This window comes from Aspergillus fijiensis (genome assembly GCF_003184825.1).
Source record: "Aspergillus fijiensis CBS 313.89 unplaced genomic scaffold BO72scaffold_10, whole genome shotgun sequence".
Classification (NCBI taxonomy): Eukaryota; Fungi; Ascomycota; class Eurotiomycetes; order Eurotiales; family Aspergillaceae; genus Aspergillus; species Aspergillus fijiensis.
In genome coordinates this window covers 432,352-446,454 of record NW_024468986.1, presented here as the reverse complement: position 1 = coordinate 446,454, position 14,103 = coordinate 432,352, and the positions used below count along the sequence as shown (strand labels likewise).

General features: G+C 60.0%; 6 protein-coding genes across 6 annotated transcripts; 3 read left to right on the top strand and 3 right to left on the bottom strand.

Moving 5' to 3' along the window:
• Positions 1 to 166: 166 nt before the first annotated feature.
• Positions 167 to 2,078, bottom strand: BO72DRAFT_445569 (cytochrome P450). The gene is made up of 5 exons (XM_040944083.1): positions 1,860 to 2,078; positions 920 to 1,788; positions 704 to 811; positions 453 to 616; positions 167 to 353 (listed from the first exon to the last, which is right to left on the bottom strand). The coding sequence occupies exons 1-5, from the start codon at positions 2,071 to 2,073 to the stop codon at positions 179 to 181; spliced, it is 1,530 nt and encodes a 509-aa protein (XP_040804192.1). The 5' UTR covers positions 2,074 to 2,078; the 3' UTR covers positions 167 to 178.
• Positions 2,079 to 2,622: 544 nt separating this feature from the next.
• Positions 2,623 to 4,793, top strand: BO72DRAFT_423500 (glycoside hydrolase family 2 protein). The gene is made up of 3 exons (XM_040942843.1): positions 2,623 to 4,138; positions 4,184 to 4,573; positions 4,642 to 4,793. The coding sequence occupies exons 1-3, from the start codon at positions 2,748 to 2,750 to the stop codon at positions 4,769 to 4,771; spliced, it is 1,911 nt and encodes a 636-aa protein (XP_040804191.1). The 5' UTR covers positions 2,623 to 2,747; the 3' UTR covers positions 4,772 to 4,793.
• A 122-nt stretch (positions 4,794 to 4,915) lies between these two features.
• BO72DRAFT_503064 (MFS general substrate transporter) lies at positions 4,916 to 6,792 on the bottom strand. Its single transcript, XM_040949093.1, has 2 exons — positions 6,276 to 6,792; positions 4,916 to 6,207 (listed from the first exon to the last, which is right to left on the bottom strand). The coding sequence occupies exons 1-2, from the start codon at positions 6,549 to 6,551 to the stop codon at positions 4,966 to 4,968; spliced, it is 1,518 nt and encodes a 505-aa protein (XP_040804190.1). The 5' UTR covers positions 6,552 to 6,792; the 3' UTR covers positions 4,916 to 4,965.
• A 34-nt stretch (positions 6,793 to 6,826) lies between these two features.
• On the top strand, positions 6,827 to 8,018 carry BO72DRAFT_423497 (uncharacterized protein). The gene is made up of 5 exons (XM_040942842.1): positions 6,827 to 6,973; positions 7,025 to 7,356; positions 7,418 to 7,479; positions 7,533 to 7,748; positions 7,817 to 8,018. Exons 1-5 carry the CDS (start codon positions 6,880 to 6,882, stop codon positions 7,881 to 7,883), a joined length of 771 nt encoding a protein of 256 aa, XP_040804189.1. The 5' UTR covers positions 6,827 to 6,879; the 3' UTR covers positions 7,884 to 8,018.
• Positions 8,019 to 8,995: 977 nt separating this feature from the next.
• On the top strand, positions 8,996 to 11,488 carry BO72DRAFT_13351 (threonine/serine exporter family protein). The gene is made up of 2 exons (XM_040939118.1): positions 8,996 to 9,055; positions 9,155 to 11,488. The coding sequence occupies exon 2, from the start codon at positions 9,265 to 9,267 to the stop codon at positions 11,323 to 11,325; it is 2,061 nt and encodes a 686-aa protein (XP_040804188.1). The 5' UTR covers positions 8,996 to 9,055; positions 9,155 to 9,264; the 3' UTR covers positions 11,326 to 11,488.
• Positions 11,489 to 11,807: 319 nt separating this feature from the next.
• BO72DRAFT_493518 (DUF895 domain membrane protein) lies at positions 11,808 to 13,341 on the bottom strand (the record flags this gene model as incomplete). Its single annotated transcript, XM_040948381.1, has 3 exons — positions 11,808 to 11,975; positions 12,033 to 12,129; positions 12,197 to 13,341. 3 exons carry the CDS (start codon positions 13,339 to 13,341, stop codon positions 11,808 to 11,810), a joined length of 1,410 nt encoding a protein of 469 aa, XP_040804187.1.
• Between the last annotated feature and the right edge of the window lie 762 nt (positions 13,342 to 14,103).

Genomic DNA, 14,103 nt, shown 5'->3' with positions numbered 1-14,103 from the left:
AATTCCCGGGGGAGAACCCCCGGACCCCCCTTTCTTTCAATTTCCCAATAACCTCAGTCTTGAATGCTGGGGGAATGTACCGTCCCGGGGGAGAACCCCCGGACCCCCCTTTCTTTCAGCTTCCCAGTATCACGAATCTCCCCATACTTCACTGTCCACCCCACCCCAACAACGCCGCTTAATCCCCCACCACCCCGGTGATCCTCGCATAGACGGTCGGAAACCCCCGGCGCGTCACCTGCAGCACCGTCTCGGCCACCATCTCCATATCCTCGGGCGTGGTATCGAAAAGCTCGAACTCGAACCGGCGCACAAAGTACGCCAGCGCCAGGTACAGCTCGTTGTACGCGAGACTAGCCCAGCGGCCAACGTTAGCCGATCCCTTCCGCACAAAGCACGCCTCCCACCAACAGCAGAGCGAGATTTGGGAGGGAGGGGGAAAAGGAACTGACTTGATCCCGACACACCCGCGACTCCCCTTTGAGAACGCCACCATATACCGCTTGAGATGCTCGCTCTTCTCGCCCTGCAGCCACCGCTCGGGATCGAAGGTGTCGCCGTCCGGGAAGAGGGTGGGGTCCCGGTGGATGAACCACGCCGAGGCGCCTAAGACGGTCTTCATGTTGTCAATTTCAATACTCTTTGTCCTTCCAGGGAGATAGTCGAGGGCAAACGGAGGGGGGGTTGGGGCTTGGGGACATACACCAGGCTGCAGCTTGTACCCGTTATACACGAGTGTTTCCGTCGGCGCGACGCGGGGTAGCCGGATGATGGGCGGCGCTAGCCGGAGGGACTCGGTGATGATGGCTGTCTGTTCACCGAGTTTCGTCAGTATCGTTTGGGAACGGTTGGTAGACAATGCTAGGTGCAGTGTTTCCGCTGAAGACAGGGGGAGGGGGGAGGGAGGGAAGGGGCAGACCAGAAAAGGCAGCTTCTCCAACTCGGTCCAACTCGCCGTACTCGTCGGCGTGGGCAGTACCGTCCGCAACTCTGCCCGTAATCTCTCCACGTAGTCTTTCCTGTTGCCGAGGATGTACGCGGCGTAGGTCAAGATACTCGAGGTCGTCTCCGTGCCCGCCAGGAGGAACTGGACCGCCTCGTCCTGGAAGCGGGCGCGGGTGCGCTCGCTGGCGGGGATGCTGGGGTCCGACAGCTGCGCGAAGATGGTCGCGTGCTTCGTGGGTTTGCGGTCGGTTTCTGCTGCCGCTTCCGGGGTCGCGGACTGCGCGGACAGGGCGTAGATACTGGCCAGGTAGTCGTAAGTGGCGGCGCGACTCGGCTGCAGGGCGGCAAGCCAGCGCGGCGGGATGCGGCGCAGCAGCATGGACATGACCGGGATGAAGCGGTTGAGGTGGCTGGTCGCGGCCAGCTCGTTGACCAGGGTGCGGATCTCGCTGCGGAAGGTCGCGTCCTCCAGGAAACCCTGGCTCTCGCCGTAGGAATAGTAGGTGATCACGTCGGAGGTCATGGCGGCGAAGGCGTCGTCCAGCCGCACGATTCTGTCGGCCTCGTAGAACTCCTGCAGCCGCTGCATGAGCTTCAGCACGCAGCGCTCGGTGATCGGCGACAGCGACTGGATGGACCGCTTCGAGAAGAAGTGGCTGATGGTCGCGCGGCGCGCGTGGTGGTGCGCGTGGTCGATGGTCGAGAACAGCGAGTCCGGCATCCCAAACTGCGGGCCGTATTGCGGCGTCTTGTTGCGGCGTCGCGTGCTGCCGCTGTAGATCTCTTCGTAGAAGGTCGGGTCGATGATGTGCACTTCATTGGGGCCCACACGGACGATGGGGCCTGGGGGGGGTTGGGTTAGGGAGTTAGATTCAGTGTTGCAGAGGGGGGCGGGGAGGGCGGAGGTGTCGTACCATACTGTTTGTGCATTTTGATGAGTTGGAAGTGGTATTGGCCGTGTTGGATGCAGTTGTAGTAGAACTCGTATAAGCTGCTGATGGCTGCTAGCTTGGGGCCTGGCACCTGACTTAGAGGATGCCAGTACAGGCGGTAGATGGTCCGCAGGACGATATACGCCAACAGCCCGATCCCCACGCGGGAGACATTCGTCGCAGTGAGTAACTCCATGTCGGCATGCATGGCTGTAGACCACAAGTTGGTGGGAATCGTCGCGCGGAGAGCAGGTGTATATAGCGCCCCTCCATGGGTGGAATACGAGTCCAGACCGACGAATGACCGGCTAAATCTGCGAGACTTAATCTGGACCCCAGTCACGACGGTCGAATCACCGGGCGAACAGACCCTTACCATGGACGCGAGATGGTTTCCCCGCGGAGTGAATGCTTCGGTGTAGCCCTATCATCGTCGTCGGATTACTCTACCCCGCCTTCTGCATCGGAAGATAAGGCCATTGTGCAGCGCGGGTCCAATCTCGGCGTGCCCTAAGCTGTAGGTCACCTTATTCTAGCTGCATGTGATGACTGCAAGTGTTGCAGACGATGCTACCTCACTATCACTTAGGATATATTGACAGTCCAAGTGAAACAGCTGAGGGTTGTCCGACCACGTCATAGCCGCGGGGTTGATTGACGATCAGTGAACGGACCGCTTGCTTGCTTTCCTCACCCCGCAGAACTAACACAACTTCCTTCACTTCCTATTCACCACTCACCTACACCAAAACAAACTCGCCCACTCACCACTATCACAACCACCACAACAGCACCACCACCAACAACAACAACAACAACAACAACAACAACAACAACACCTCTCCACATCCCAACCTAGACAGAAAAGAAATGCCCTACCCTCGCCCCGACTTCACCCGCCCAACCCCAACCTGGCACACCCTCAACGGGTGCTGGACCTTCCGCTTCGACGATGGCGACGAAGGCCAGACGCAGCACTGGGCCCAAACCGGCCTGCCCCCGTCCCCACCAACCACGACCATCACGGTGCCCTACGCCTTCCAAACACCCGCCTCGGGCGTCAACGCACAGGACACCCACGAGATCCTGTGGTACGAGCGGCTCATCCGCGACATCCGCACGCCCGCGCAGCTGGAAAGAGGCGACCGGCTCCTCCTCCGCTTCGGGGCGGTGGACTACGAGTGTTCCGTCTGGGTTGGGGGGGTTTATGTGGGTGGCCATCGCGGGGGCCATGTTCCGTTTGATCTGGATATCTCGGATGCAGTTACCACTGAGGAGAAGGAACCGAACAGAGTGACGATCCGCGTGCGCGACTCGCCGACGGACCTGACGCAGCTGCGCGGCAAGCAGTATTGGGGTGCGGTGCCGGAAGGGATCTTCTACACCCCGACGAGTGGCATTTGGCTGGATGTTTGGGTCGAGGCTGTTCCCTGTTTAAGAATTGGGGGGCCTAGTGAGGGTACCGTGCTGCGAGGGGATGATATTGACGGTGGGAGGTTGCAGGCGAGAGTCGCGGTGGTGGGGCGGAGAGCTGGACAGGGAGTGGAGGTGGAGGTGGAGACGGGGCTGGGCGGGGTGAGGGTTGGTTCTGTGCGGGCTGCGTTGGGGGATTTGGATCGGGTGAGTTTGGATGTGGATATGCGCATGAAGGATCTGGAGGTGCTCGAAGGGAAGAAGGGGCCGTGGGAGGTGGAGGGGTGTTGGCGCGATGGAGTCGCGCTATGGGCGCCGGAGCATCCGGTCCTCTATGATGTGACCATCCGCCTATTCGATGCAGACGGGGAGGTGGTGGATGAGGTGGCAACGACGGCGGGAATGCGGCGCATTGACTGGAGAACCGGCGACGGGACGTTCCGCATCAACGGCAAGCCGAGTTTTCAGGTGCTGGTGCTGGATCAGGGCTACTGGCCTGACACGGGGTTGACGCCGCCGTCGCAGGAGGCGCTGCAGACGGACATCGAGCTGGCGATGAAGATGGGGTTCACCGGGTGTCGGAAGCACCAGAAGGTCGAGGATCCGGTGTTTCTGTACTGGGCCGACCGGCTGGGGTTCCTGGTGTGGGGCGAGATTGCCAATGCGTACGAGTTCAGTGATGAGTACGTCGCGCGCTTCAATCGTGAGTGGACGGAGGCGGTGCAGAGGGACATCAATCACCCGTCGATCGTGGCCTGGACGCCGTTCAATGAGAGCTGGGGGTATCCTTCATTGAAGGACAATGTTCAGCAACGGAACCATATCCGTTCAGTGTACTATATGACTAAGTGAGTGGTTGCATGGTTGATCTAGAACATTGACTGACATGGCAGAACCCTCGATCCTACTCGTCCCATCAACGACAACTGCGGCTGGGAGCACGTCCTCACCGATCTCACTACCTACCACGATTATACCGATTCTACCGAGCTAGCAGCCACCTGTGCAGACCTGCAGGGAATCCTGGGCCCTAAGGCTGATCATGACATGTTTGTGCCGGCTGTGGACGGCGATGCAGGCGCCAAGCATACACCTGGCGCTCCGGTCATTTGTTCCGAGTTTGGCGGAGTGAACATCACTCCTGCCCAGGGCACCACCGCAGGGGAGAGAGACTGGGGCTACACGACGGCGAGTGACCCCGAGGACTTCCTGGCTCGTCTGGAACGGTTGGTGATGGTGGTCGTCAAGGGGGGCCACACGTGTGGGATGGTCTATACCCAGCTGTTAGTCTTTGCTGTTCCTGGTCCAGGCAAAGCGTCGCGTCTGCTGAATTGAGCTAACAGACAATCAGATGTGATATCGAACAAGAAGTGAACGGGCTCTACTCGTACGACCGCCAAGAAAAGGTGCCCGCGGCGCGAGTCAAGGCCATCATGGATGCCGCGCAGCGATACTACCATGAGCACGTAGCGCCGAAATAGGCATACCTAGTCCCTTAGATGAAAATTAGAAGACATTACTCCATCAAATGCGACCACGACAATATACACTTGTCACCCCATTACTCCCTCCCCTAAGATCTCTCCCTCCTGCATTAGGTAGTGATTCAAAAACATTACTCCATCCACCCACATCCCAAAACCACAACGGCACAATCCTATACACCTTTCACTCATTAATCTCTCTCTCCCTCCGTCCCCTTTATCCTCTTCCTCCACTTAAACCCCCAGAAATACACTGCCCACAGACACGGACTCGCCACCACCCACACCGCGGCCATGACAACCGCCATCCACCCGATTCCAATCGCCTCAATCACCGGCGCGGCCGCCGCCGTCGCGCCGGCGCCCAGCAAACACCGGACCAGATTATTAGCCGCCACCGCCGTGGCGGGACTGCCCCGATTCAGATCGACCATGAGGGTACTCAGGGACGTAAACGCCCCCGTCAGCAGATGGCTGCCGACGAACAGGGTGACCACGGGCCCCGCCAACGAGACGCGGGACTGCATCACCCAGCCGTAGGCGACGAACACGAGCGCCGCGGCGTAGGCCAGCGGGATCGTGACGACCAGCCGCGCGCGCTCGATGTTGAAGGCGCCGATCTCCTGCTGTTGGTTCTTGATGATGCTGAGGCCCTGCGCATGGGCGTGCCGTCGGAAAGTCCGGTCTAGCAAGAACCCCACCGTGTACCGCGAGGTGAGGCTACCCAGCCCCATCGGTAGGTAGCAGAGGCCGATTTGGATGGTGTTGAAGTGGTAGTGCGTTGCGAGGGTGGTGGTGAGCGTGGTCAGCACGGCGGCCATGCCGGCGTATAGCAGGGCGCCGTAGATGAGGATGAGGGCGTTTTCTTTGTCGAGGACGAGGCGGGCGGAGCGGAGGGGGTTGAGGCGTTTGGGTCTTTGTGGGGCGGTTGTGGTTGTCGTTGTGGTGGGTGTGGGTTTGGGTGCCAGGGCGCTGAAGATGGGTCGGTTCCATCGCGCCGCCGGGATCGAGCCGTTGCCGACGACTGCGCGGCAGGTTTCGGGCAGGAAAAGGGCGATGGCTGCCAGGAACACGCCGGAGAGGATGGTCAGAAACCAGAAGATCCAGCGCCAGCCGCAGAAATGGTCGATCAGTCCCCCGATTACGGGGCCCAGGGCTGGCCCCAGGGTCAGCCCCATGCTGGCGTAGCCGATGTATTTGCCCCGCTCGGCTCGCGTGGAAACGTCGGCCACGACGGCGCTGCCGAGCGCGATGGTGCCGCTGCTGCCGCACGCCTGCAGGCAGCGCAGGACCATCAGGGCGGCGTAGTTGGTTTGCAGGGCTAGGCCGATGTTCGCCCCGAGGTAGATCACGAAGCTGATGAGGTATGCGGGGCGGCGGCCGTGGGTGTCGGAGAAGGAGCCGATGAAGGAGGGGGCGATTCCTTGGAAGACCTGATCGAGGGGGCTATGGTCAGTGACCACTGCAGTGATAACGGATGTGGTGGGCGGGGAGAGCGTACGAGGTACATCATGACGGTGAGGTTGATGCGCGTGGCGGAGACGTGCATGGCGTCGGCCAGAGAGGTTAGGGCTGGGAAGTAGACTGTGCTCGACAGGGGAGAAATCAGGCCCGCGAACGAAGCGGTGATCATCAGACAGACTTTCTTTCGTTCGGAGAGGATGCTGTACGGGGCGTCGGGTGACGCATCGCTTCGATTCTTCTCCACGTCATTTTGAAGATCTTCGGTGGTGGACATCGGTGGCTTTTCCGGGCCTTCCATTGAGGGAGAACCCATGATTGCGATGAGATGGGGCCATCTCTCTACGATGGGCGACAATTTCTCTCTTTCATCTTTATACTCCCAGCTTTGGCAGATCGATGCCCGGTTCCGGCCCGTTTCCGGCCACCAAGTGGGTTTACTCTGTGCTCGCACCAATCACACCCACCATCCACCCGGTCGGAGTTAAGGCTGGCTTTCTGCAGTGCCCGGTCCAGGCTAACAATAAGAGCATAGCGTCCACAGCACGAGGAACGATTTATAGCCGCAACGATTCCTCCTGCGGGGGCTGCCTTTCTCCTACCCCACAAAGTATTGTACTACATTCCCCTCCGACCGCACAACCATGACCTGCGAAGCCTGCCGCACCATCCCCCCCGTCGTCGCCGAGGGCTACACCCCCAAAGGCACCTACGCAGGTGTCGCCGGCCTCAACACCTGTCTGCACCACCCACCTTTAGCATTGTAGACACCACCACTAACAACCACAGATATCACCGGTTCTCACGATGCCGCTTACGGTCTGATCGACATCTACGACATCTTCGGCCTCTCCAGCCAAACCCTGCAGGGCGCCGACCTCCTCGCCGCCCGGCTGGACGCCGTCGTCCTCGTCCCGGATTTCTTCCACGGGGACAAGGCCGACCCCTCCTGGCTGCCGCCCGACACTCCGGAGAAGCAGGAAGCGTTGACCAAGTTCATCTCGACCCGCGCCTCGTGCCCGGACGCGGTCCAAGTGCTGGCGGCTGCTGTACCGGTCTACCGGGAGCGGTTCCCGAGCGTGCAGGCGTGGGCTGTCACGGGGCTGTGCTGGGGTGGGAAGGTTAGTTGGACACCCCTCATGCATGAGAACAAAACAGTGATAATGGTGGTAATGGATACAGGTGGCCGTTCTCGCCTCCGGACCGGACACGCCTTTCATCGCGTCGGGTCAGGTGCATCCCGGGTAAGGTTCCTTCCCCCACCGTTCAATGCAAGCCCCCACGTTGACAAGTGCAGACGCATGGAAGCAGCGGACGCGCAGCGGCTGACAATCCCGCACATCGTGCTGGCGTCCAAGGACGAGCCCGCCGAGGTGGTGGAGGCGTATGCGAAGACGATCGCCGAGAACGGGCTGGGCGGGCACGTGGAGACCTACCGGACCATGTGGCATGGCTGGATGGGGGCCCGCGCCAACCTGGAGGGCGAGGAGAGTCTGGCCGAGTATAAGCGGGGGTATGTGTTCTATCCTTAAGCTTTTTTTTAACTCTGCTTGTTGTGAAAGAGTGCTGACTTCAGGATAGGTATAACCAGTTGGCGGATTTCTTCGAAAAGTATTTTCAAGGGAAGGTTGGGGAGGCTAAGATCTGAATGAGGTTGGTTGGGTAGTGTGTCGGAAGATACATATATTTGCTGGCATGAAGGTGGAAACACGGGGTGAAACCCGGTTTTAGCGATGATGGATCTCGTCCATTAGTATATACTCATACACTTGGGTAGGCAGATAAATCTGGATGAACCTGCTTTGGGTCTCACTTAGCCTTCTTGACAAAGAGCGATCCCGGGGGAGAACCCCCGGACCCCCCTTTCTTTCAGCTCCCCAGTATCACTCAATCCTACTAGTTTTCATATGAATGATTTTATGCACGCACATTCAATTCCAGTGAAGGACGCGCGGCTGACACATCGGCTAGCAGGGATAGTGTGTTCCACCGCTATTGGCCAGACTGGCCTCAGAGCTCCACTGCACCCACCAGTCAGACAACGGTTTTGCATCACGGGAATCAAGTCACATGACCCTTCCTCGGAAAGACTTGCCTGCTCTCAGGCTCTCTCTCTTTCTCTCTCTAAGCTTTTGCCCTACTCTGCATTCCCCGTCTATAACCCGTCTCGCTATTGCTTCTCGAAGAGCACATCTTCCACCTCTAGCCCCGAATCCAGTAAGATCTATAGATAGCTCACAAGCCATACCGCCATCCCGTCAGCCATCCCCCCTTTACCGTCTGCAACCCCGTGCCAAGCGAAGCGAAGCTTTGCAGTGGGGGCGCATCCGCCGTTGTTTCACCTGGTCTTCCAATAATGGCTGGCCGAGGGGGGTTTGCATTAAAATGAATCATGGGATGATGGCTGCCAGTTGCCCCGTGGTTCCATCCCATCTTTTTCCCCCGGAACTGAACTTTTTCTCCTTTTCTTTTTTTTTCCTTCTGGCAAGTGCCTGGCCTCTGCGCCGTGACCGTGATCTCTCTCGCTCTATTTTTGTCCGTCCCAAAATAATGCTCCTCGAGGGACACACCGCGGCCTCACCGTCGTGATCTGTCGATTTGCATCTTTGCTAGCCCATAGTATCCCCTCATCGCTACGAACCGCCGGTGGGTCGATCGTGTGGTGTTAGTGACTTCACTTGTCCTTCCCCGGCCGGTCTTTTTTTCTCCACGTTCCCTTCTTTTGGGTTTCTTTCTCTTTCTTTTCCTTCCATCCCCTCTTTTTCTCCTACACGGGGTGATTTTGAACCTGCTGCTTGGTTGGAAGACAACGTACAGCATGTGAGTATGCCTCATCTGCCCAACCCACCACTCAAACACACCCTATTCCTTCCTCCCCCCAAAACAATCCTCCGACTGACCGCTCTTTCTCCGACGCAGGAACCTCGCCTAACACCGCATCCTGATTATGCCGACACACCACCACCACCACGACGACCACCACCACCACCACCACCACGACGACCACCACCACCACCACCACCACCACCATGTCCAGTTCAACCGAGACCCTCGACCCGATCCACTCCAAGACGAGCTCCACGCCGGACTCCCACCCCGCCGATAACCACACCGACCATGGCGTCGACGAACGGCCGTTGACCGGCCACGACACTCCCCAAAATGGAGGCGGCTCGCACCAATGGGGGGTGCTCTTCAAAGCGATCAAAGACGGCACCTCGCATCTGGCCGAGAAGCTGGGCCGGGACCCGGACGGCGGCGACGGGCTAGACTCGGCCTGGCACCCGGAGGACTACGGATACCAGGAGGACATCGAGATGCGGGACATGCTGGCGCCCGGGGAAGGTGTCGCGGACGACTCGTACGGCAGCCAGCTGCAGTCGCTGCTGGGCGCGGACGCCGCCATGTTGGTCAACCGGTTGGGGCTGGCGCGCGAGCTGCAGGCCGGCCTGCCGCCGCGGACGGCCGAGGAGGAGGCCGCCGAGAAAGAAGCCAACCTGGCGGGCGGCGTGCTCTGGCACCTGCTGGGGCATCAGATGGGCCATGATCCGGAGAGGACGACGACGAACACGACGACCACAACCGGTGGGACGACATTGGTCGGGACGGAGACGGGGACGACGCAGTCCGAGGATGACGCGCTGGGCCCGCTGCCGAGCGAGGTGCGCAAGCGGCGCAAGAAGAAATGGTACGCGGACGCGGACAGGGACCCGCGCAGCGCCAAGGAGCGGCGCAAGGCGCGCGAGGCGCGGCTCGCGGAGAAGATCGGCTCGCTGCTCACGCGCCAGCGCTACCTGATGCAGCTGTGTCGCGTCATGATGAAGTGCGGCGCCCCGACCCACCGCCTCGAGGAGTACATGCAGATGTCCGCCTTCGCGCTGCGCGTCCACGGCCAGTTTTTGTACATCCCCGGCTGCATGATCATCTCGTTCGACGACCCGCTGACCCGCACGGCGGAGGTCAAGCTCGTGCGCATCATCCAGGGCTGCAATCTGGGCCGCCTGGGCGAGGTGCACAACTGCTACAAGAACGTGCTGCACGGGAAGCTGTCGGCCGAGGAGGCCCTGCCCGTGCTGGACGACATCCTCACGCGGCAGAGCAAGTGGCGCACCCCCTGGATGATGGTGCTGATTGCCGGGCTGATCAGTGTGGCGGTCGGGCCGTGGGCGTTCGGCGCGCGGCCCATCGACATGCCCATCATCTTCGTGCTGGGCCTGCTGATGGGGTTCATGCAGTACATCCTGGCGCCGCGGTCGGCGCTGTACTCGAACGTGATGGAGGTGTCGATCGCGATGCTGGTCTCGTTCCTGGCGCGCGCCTTCGGCAGCATCCGCCACAACGGGGAGTACCTGTTCTGCTTCCCGGCGATGACGCAGTCGGCGATCGCGCTGATCCTGCCGGGGTACTCGGTGCTGTGCAGCAGTCTGGAGCTGCAGTCGCACCAGATCACGGCGGGGTCGATCCGGCTGGTGTACACGATCATCTACTCGCTGTTCCTGGGGTACGGGGTGACGGTGGGGCTGACGATCTACGGGCTGATGGACGACCAGGCGAGCGAGCAGACCTCGTGCTCGGCGGAGAGCCAGCTGATCTACGGCAACACGTACATCCAGCATTTCGTGTTTGTGACCATCTACATCGCCTTCGCCGGCATCGTCAGCCAGGCCCGCCTGCGCCAGCTGCCGTTCATGTGCACGCTGGGCGTGTCCGGGTACGTGGCCAACTATTTTGCTACGACGTACCTGAGCAGCCAGATGGCCAGCATCATCGGCTCGTTCACGATCGGGCTGCTGGCCAATCTGTACAGTCGGGTGTGGCACGGCCACGCGGCGGCGGTGATCGTGCCGGGCATGTGGACGCTGGTTTCGTCCGGGCTGGCGTCGAGCGGGTCGATCGTGGCCGGGTTGCAGTACGCCAAGGCCGTCAAGGAGGGGACGGCCAACACCTCGTCGAACTCGATGGTCGAGTCGCTGTTGAGTCTGGGCGTGAGTATGGTGCAGACCGCGCTAGGGATCACGGTGGGGTTGTTTCTGTCTGCCTTGGTGGTGTATCCGGGGGGGAAGCGCCAGGGCGGCTTGTTCAATCTGTAGCGTGTGCATTTCGCAGTCTTCTTCTTGTCTATAGTTTTCTTGTCTATACTCTGTCTGTCTTGCATTTACGGGCCTAGTAGCATTAAGCATTGGTGTTTACAGCTGTCGCATTACCCCCTTCTTTTCAAATTCCAACACCCTCAATCCTAAGCACTGGGGGGAGTTTACCGTCCCGGGGGAGAACCCCCGGACCCCCCTTTCTTTCAGCTTCCCAGTAAAGGTCTTCAGTAGGCATCAAGCAGGTTAGGATACGCTATAGGATTCAAGATCGAGTGTTACTGGGAATCTGAAAGAAAGGGGGGTCCGGGGGTTCTCCCCCGGGAAACGTCTATTGCAGGAATTAGGATAGGGGTGTCTGTCCATTGATGAAATGTGCTGAATTAGCATGTGCACGTTCACAGCACAAAAGCATGAGGTTTTGTCTATGTCACTCTCTACCCTTAAATTATATAGTATACCCAGCCGTATGTGCGAATAACCCTCTACTCGTCAAACGCAGCCTCCTCCTCCCTCTCCCTCTTCCGATCCCCCAGCGTCGTGCCAATCTGCCTGACCACCAACCACGCGGGGAACACGGAGATGGCCCACAGCCCGAAGTTGAGATACGTGCCGCCGACCGAGGCCATGACCCCGACGCTGCTCAGCCCGTACTACCGTCGTAACCAGTCAGCACATCCACTGCACAGGTAATACCGGAAGAAACTCACCGAAACCGCCTGCACGGCCGACTCAGTCCCGCGCAGGAGGGCCGACAACCGCACCACCTCGCCCTTGTTGCGGGCCAAGTTGCCCACCACGAAGTACCTGCGCACAGCGTCAGCAACCACCGCCCTTACCCTTTCTCCTCAGAGGAAGGCCCACTCACAAGAACATATAATTGACCTGAAACATGGCCACCCAGAAGAGATAGAGCACCCAGCCCCTCGCAAACCCGGGATCCGCCCAGTCGAGCGCCGCCTGGTCCTTTTCCCGGTAAATCGAGGTAATCACAGTGGCCCACACCCACACGCCGCCCTGCAGGGTCATGACGACCGCAAAGACCCCCCTCGCCTTCCCCTTCAGGCTCCCGCGGGAGTGATCAAGCACATACCCGAGCCCATTCCCCGCCAGGAGGGCCAAGCACCCGGACAGGAAACTGGCCAGCGCGCGGGCGCGCACGCTGAACCAGAGATCGAGGTAGGTGAACATGACGGCCTCGGTGTAGATGGCCTGGGCGATTAGCGGGAGGACGAGGAGCACGTTCTTCGTGCCGAGGAGGCGGACGGTATGCTTCAGCTCCGCGCGCACCCCGTCCTCCGACAGCCGCAGCTGCACGCGCACGCCGTCGCGGCGCTGGACCTTCTCCGGCGGCGTGAGCAGCATCCCCGCGATGGGGCCGCAGGCCTGCAGGGCCACGAAGACCAGGAAGACGGCGTAGCTGACGCTGCCGGCGGTGTTGCGGTCGACGTTCAGGCCGAGGTTGATGGCGCCGCCGAGGATCTGGCCCCCGACGCGGAAGGAGAGCCACAGGCCCAGAAAGAAGCCCTGCCGCGCGGGCTCCGGGTACGCGAGCGCGATGCTGCTCTCCGCGAGCCAGAAGATGCCCGCGCTGAGGCCGCAGAGCGCCGCGCCCAGGAGCAGCAGCCACGAGCTGTGGAACCGGTTGTTCGTGTACAGCCCCGCCGCGTAGGGCGCGTAGCCGACCGTCCCCAGCATGAGCGTGTATTTTACGCCGATGAGCCGCACGATCGCGCTGCCGAAGAGGCACGAGACCACCATCAGGCAGAAGGTGAGCGCGTTGGCCGCGTCGACGAGGTACGGCGATTCGCTGCCGCCGCCCCCGAGGGAGTTCATCGCGGTCCAGAGCCCCGGGGCGAGGAAGTTGCAGAGCCCGAGGATGAGCGCGTTGTAGGTGGTGCTGCGGTACCATTTGGGCTTTGCTGGGGGATGGGAGGGGGAGGGGTCGGAGGGAGAGGGGTAGGGCGGCGGGCTGGAAGGGGAGGGGGCTGTTGAGGTTGGGGGGGACTTTTCGGACATTTTGCCCGGTGTGCTGTGTGGATTCGTTAGAACGAAGGGGTTCTAGCACCGAGTATACCAGTGAAGGTATCTGGAACGAAGAGAGGTCGAGGTTGAGGTCGAGCCGGAAAAAACAAGGGATGACCCCAAATTGTTATATACTGCATTCGACACGCCTTGCATTGTGCAGATAGGACGTGATCTAGACCCTACTCCCCCAGGAATGTGTCTCGGTCGAGAAAGTTGCCATGCTGCATGTTGCAGGATGGGGTGGGAATTACGTGCTCGCACGGCATTTTAGCCTGCAGATGTAATCCTTAGCCTCGATGTCATCTTTAATCTATATCGCTGGATAAGAAAATAAGCTAAGCCCCACGTGAGCGATAGCGGGAAAAGAATTCCAACCCGCCAGGCGCTAACCCATCACGTCAACCGTCAACCGTCCCCTGTCCCTCCCATGATGAACACCCCCTCAGCCCCCTCCTTTTCAGCCTTTCAGCAACTCCAATTCTAAGTGCTGGGGGAATATACCGTCCCGGGGAAGAACCCCCGGACCCCCCTTTCTTTCAACTTCCCAGTAACACTCAATCCTAATCTAACTGTCCTCCCTGCAGTACAGCAGACTAACCAGTGACCACTAGCCCTAATCACATCACCCCATAAACTGAGCAAGACCCAGTCTGCCGGTCTCCCCTGTATGTCATATCCATATCGACAGTACATCTTGTGCCGTTCAATGCTTACTACAGATAAGCTTTGCCAGGAAGCTGAAAGAAAGGGGGG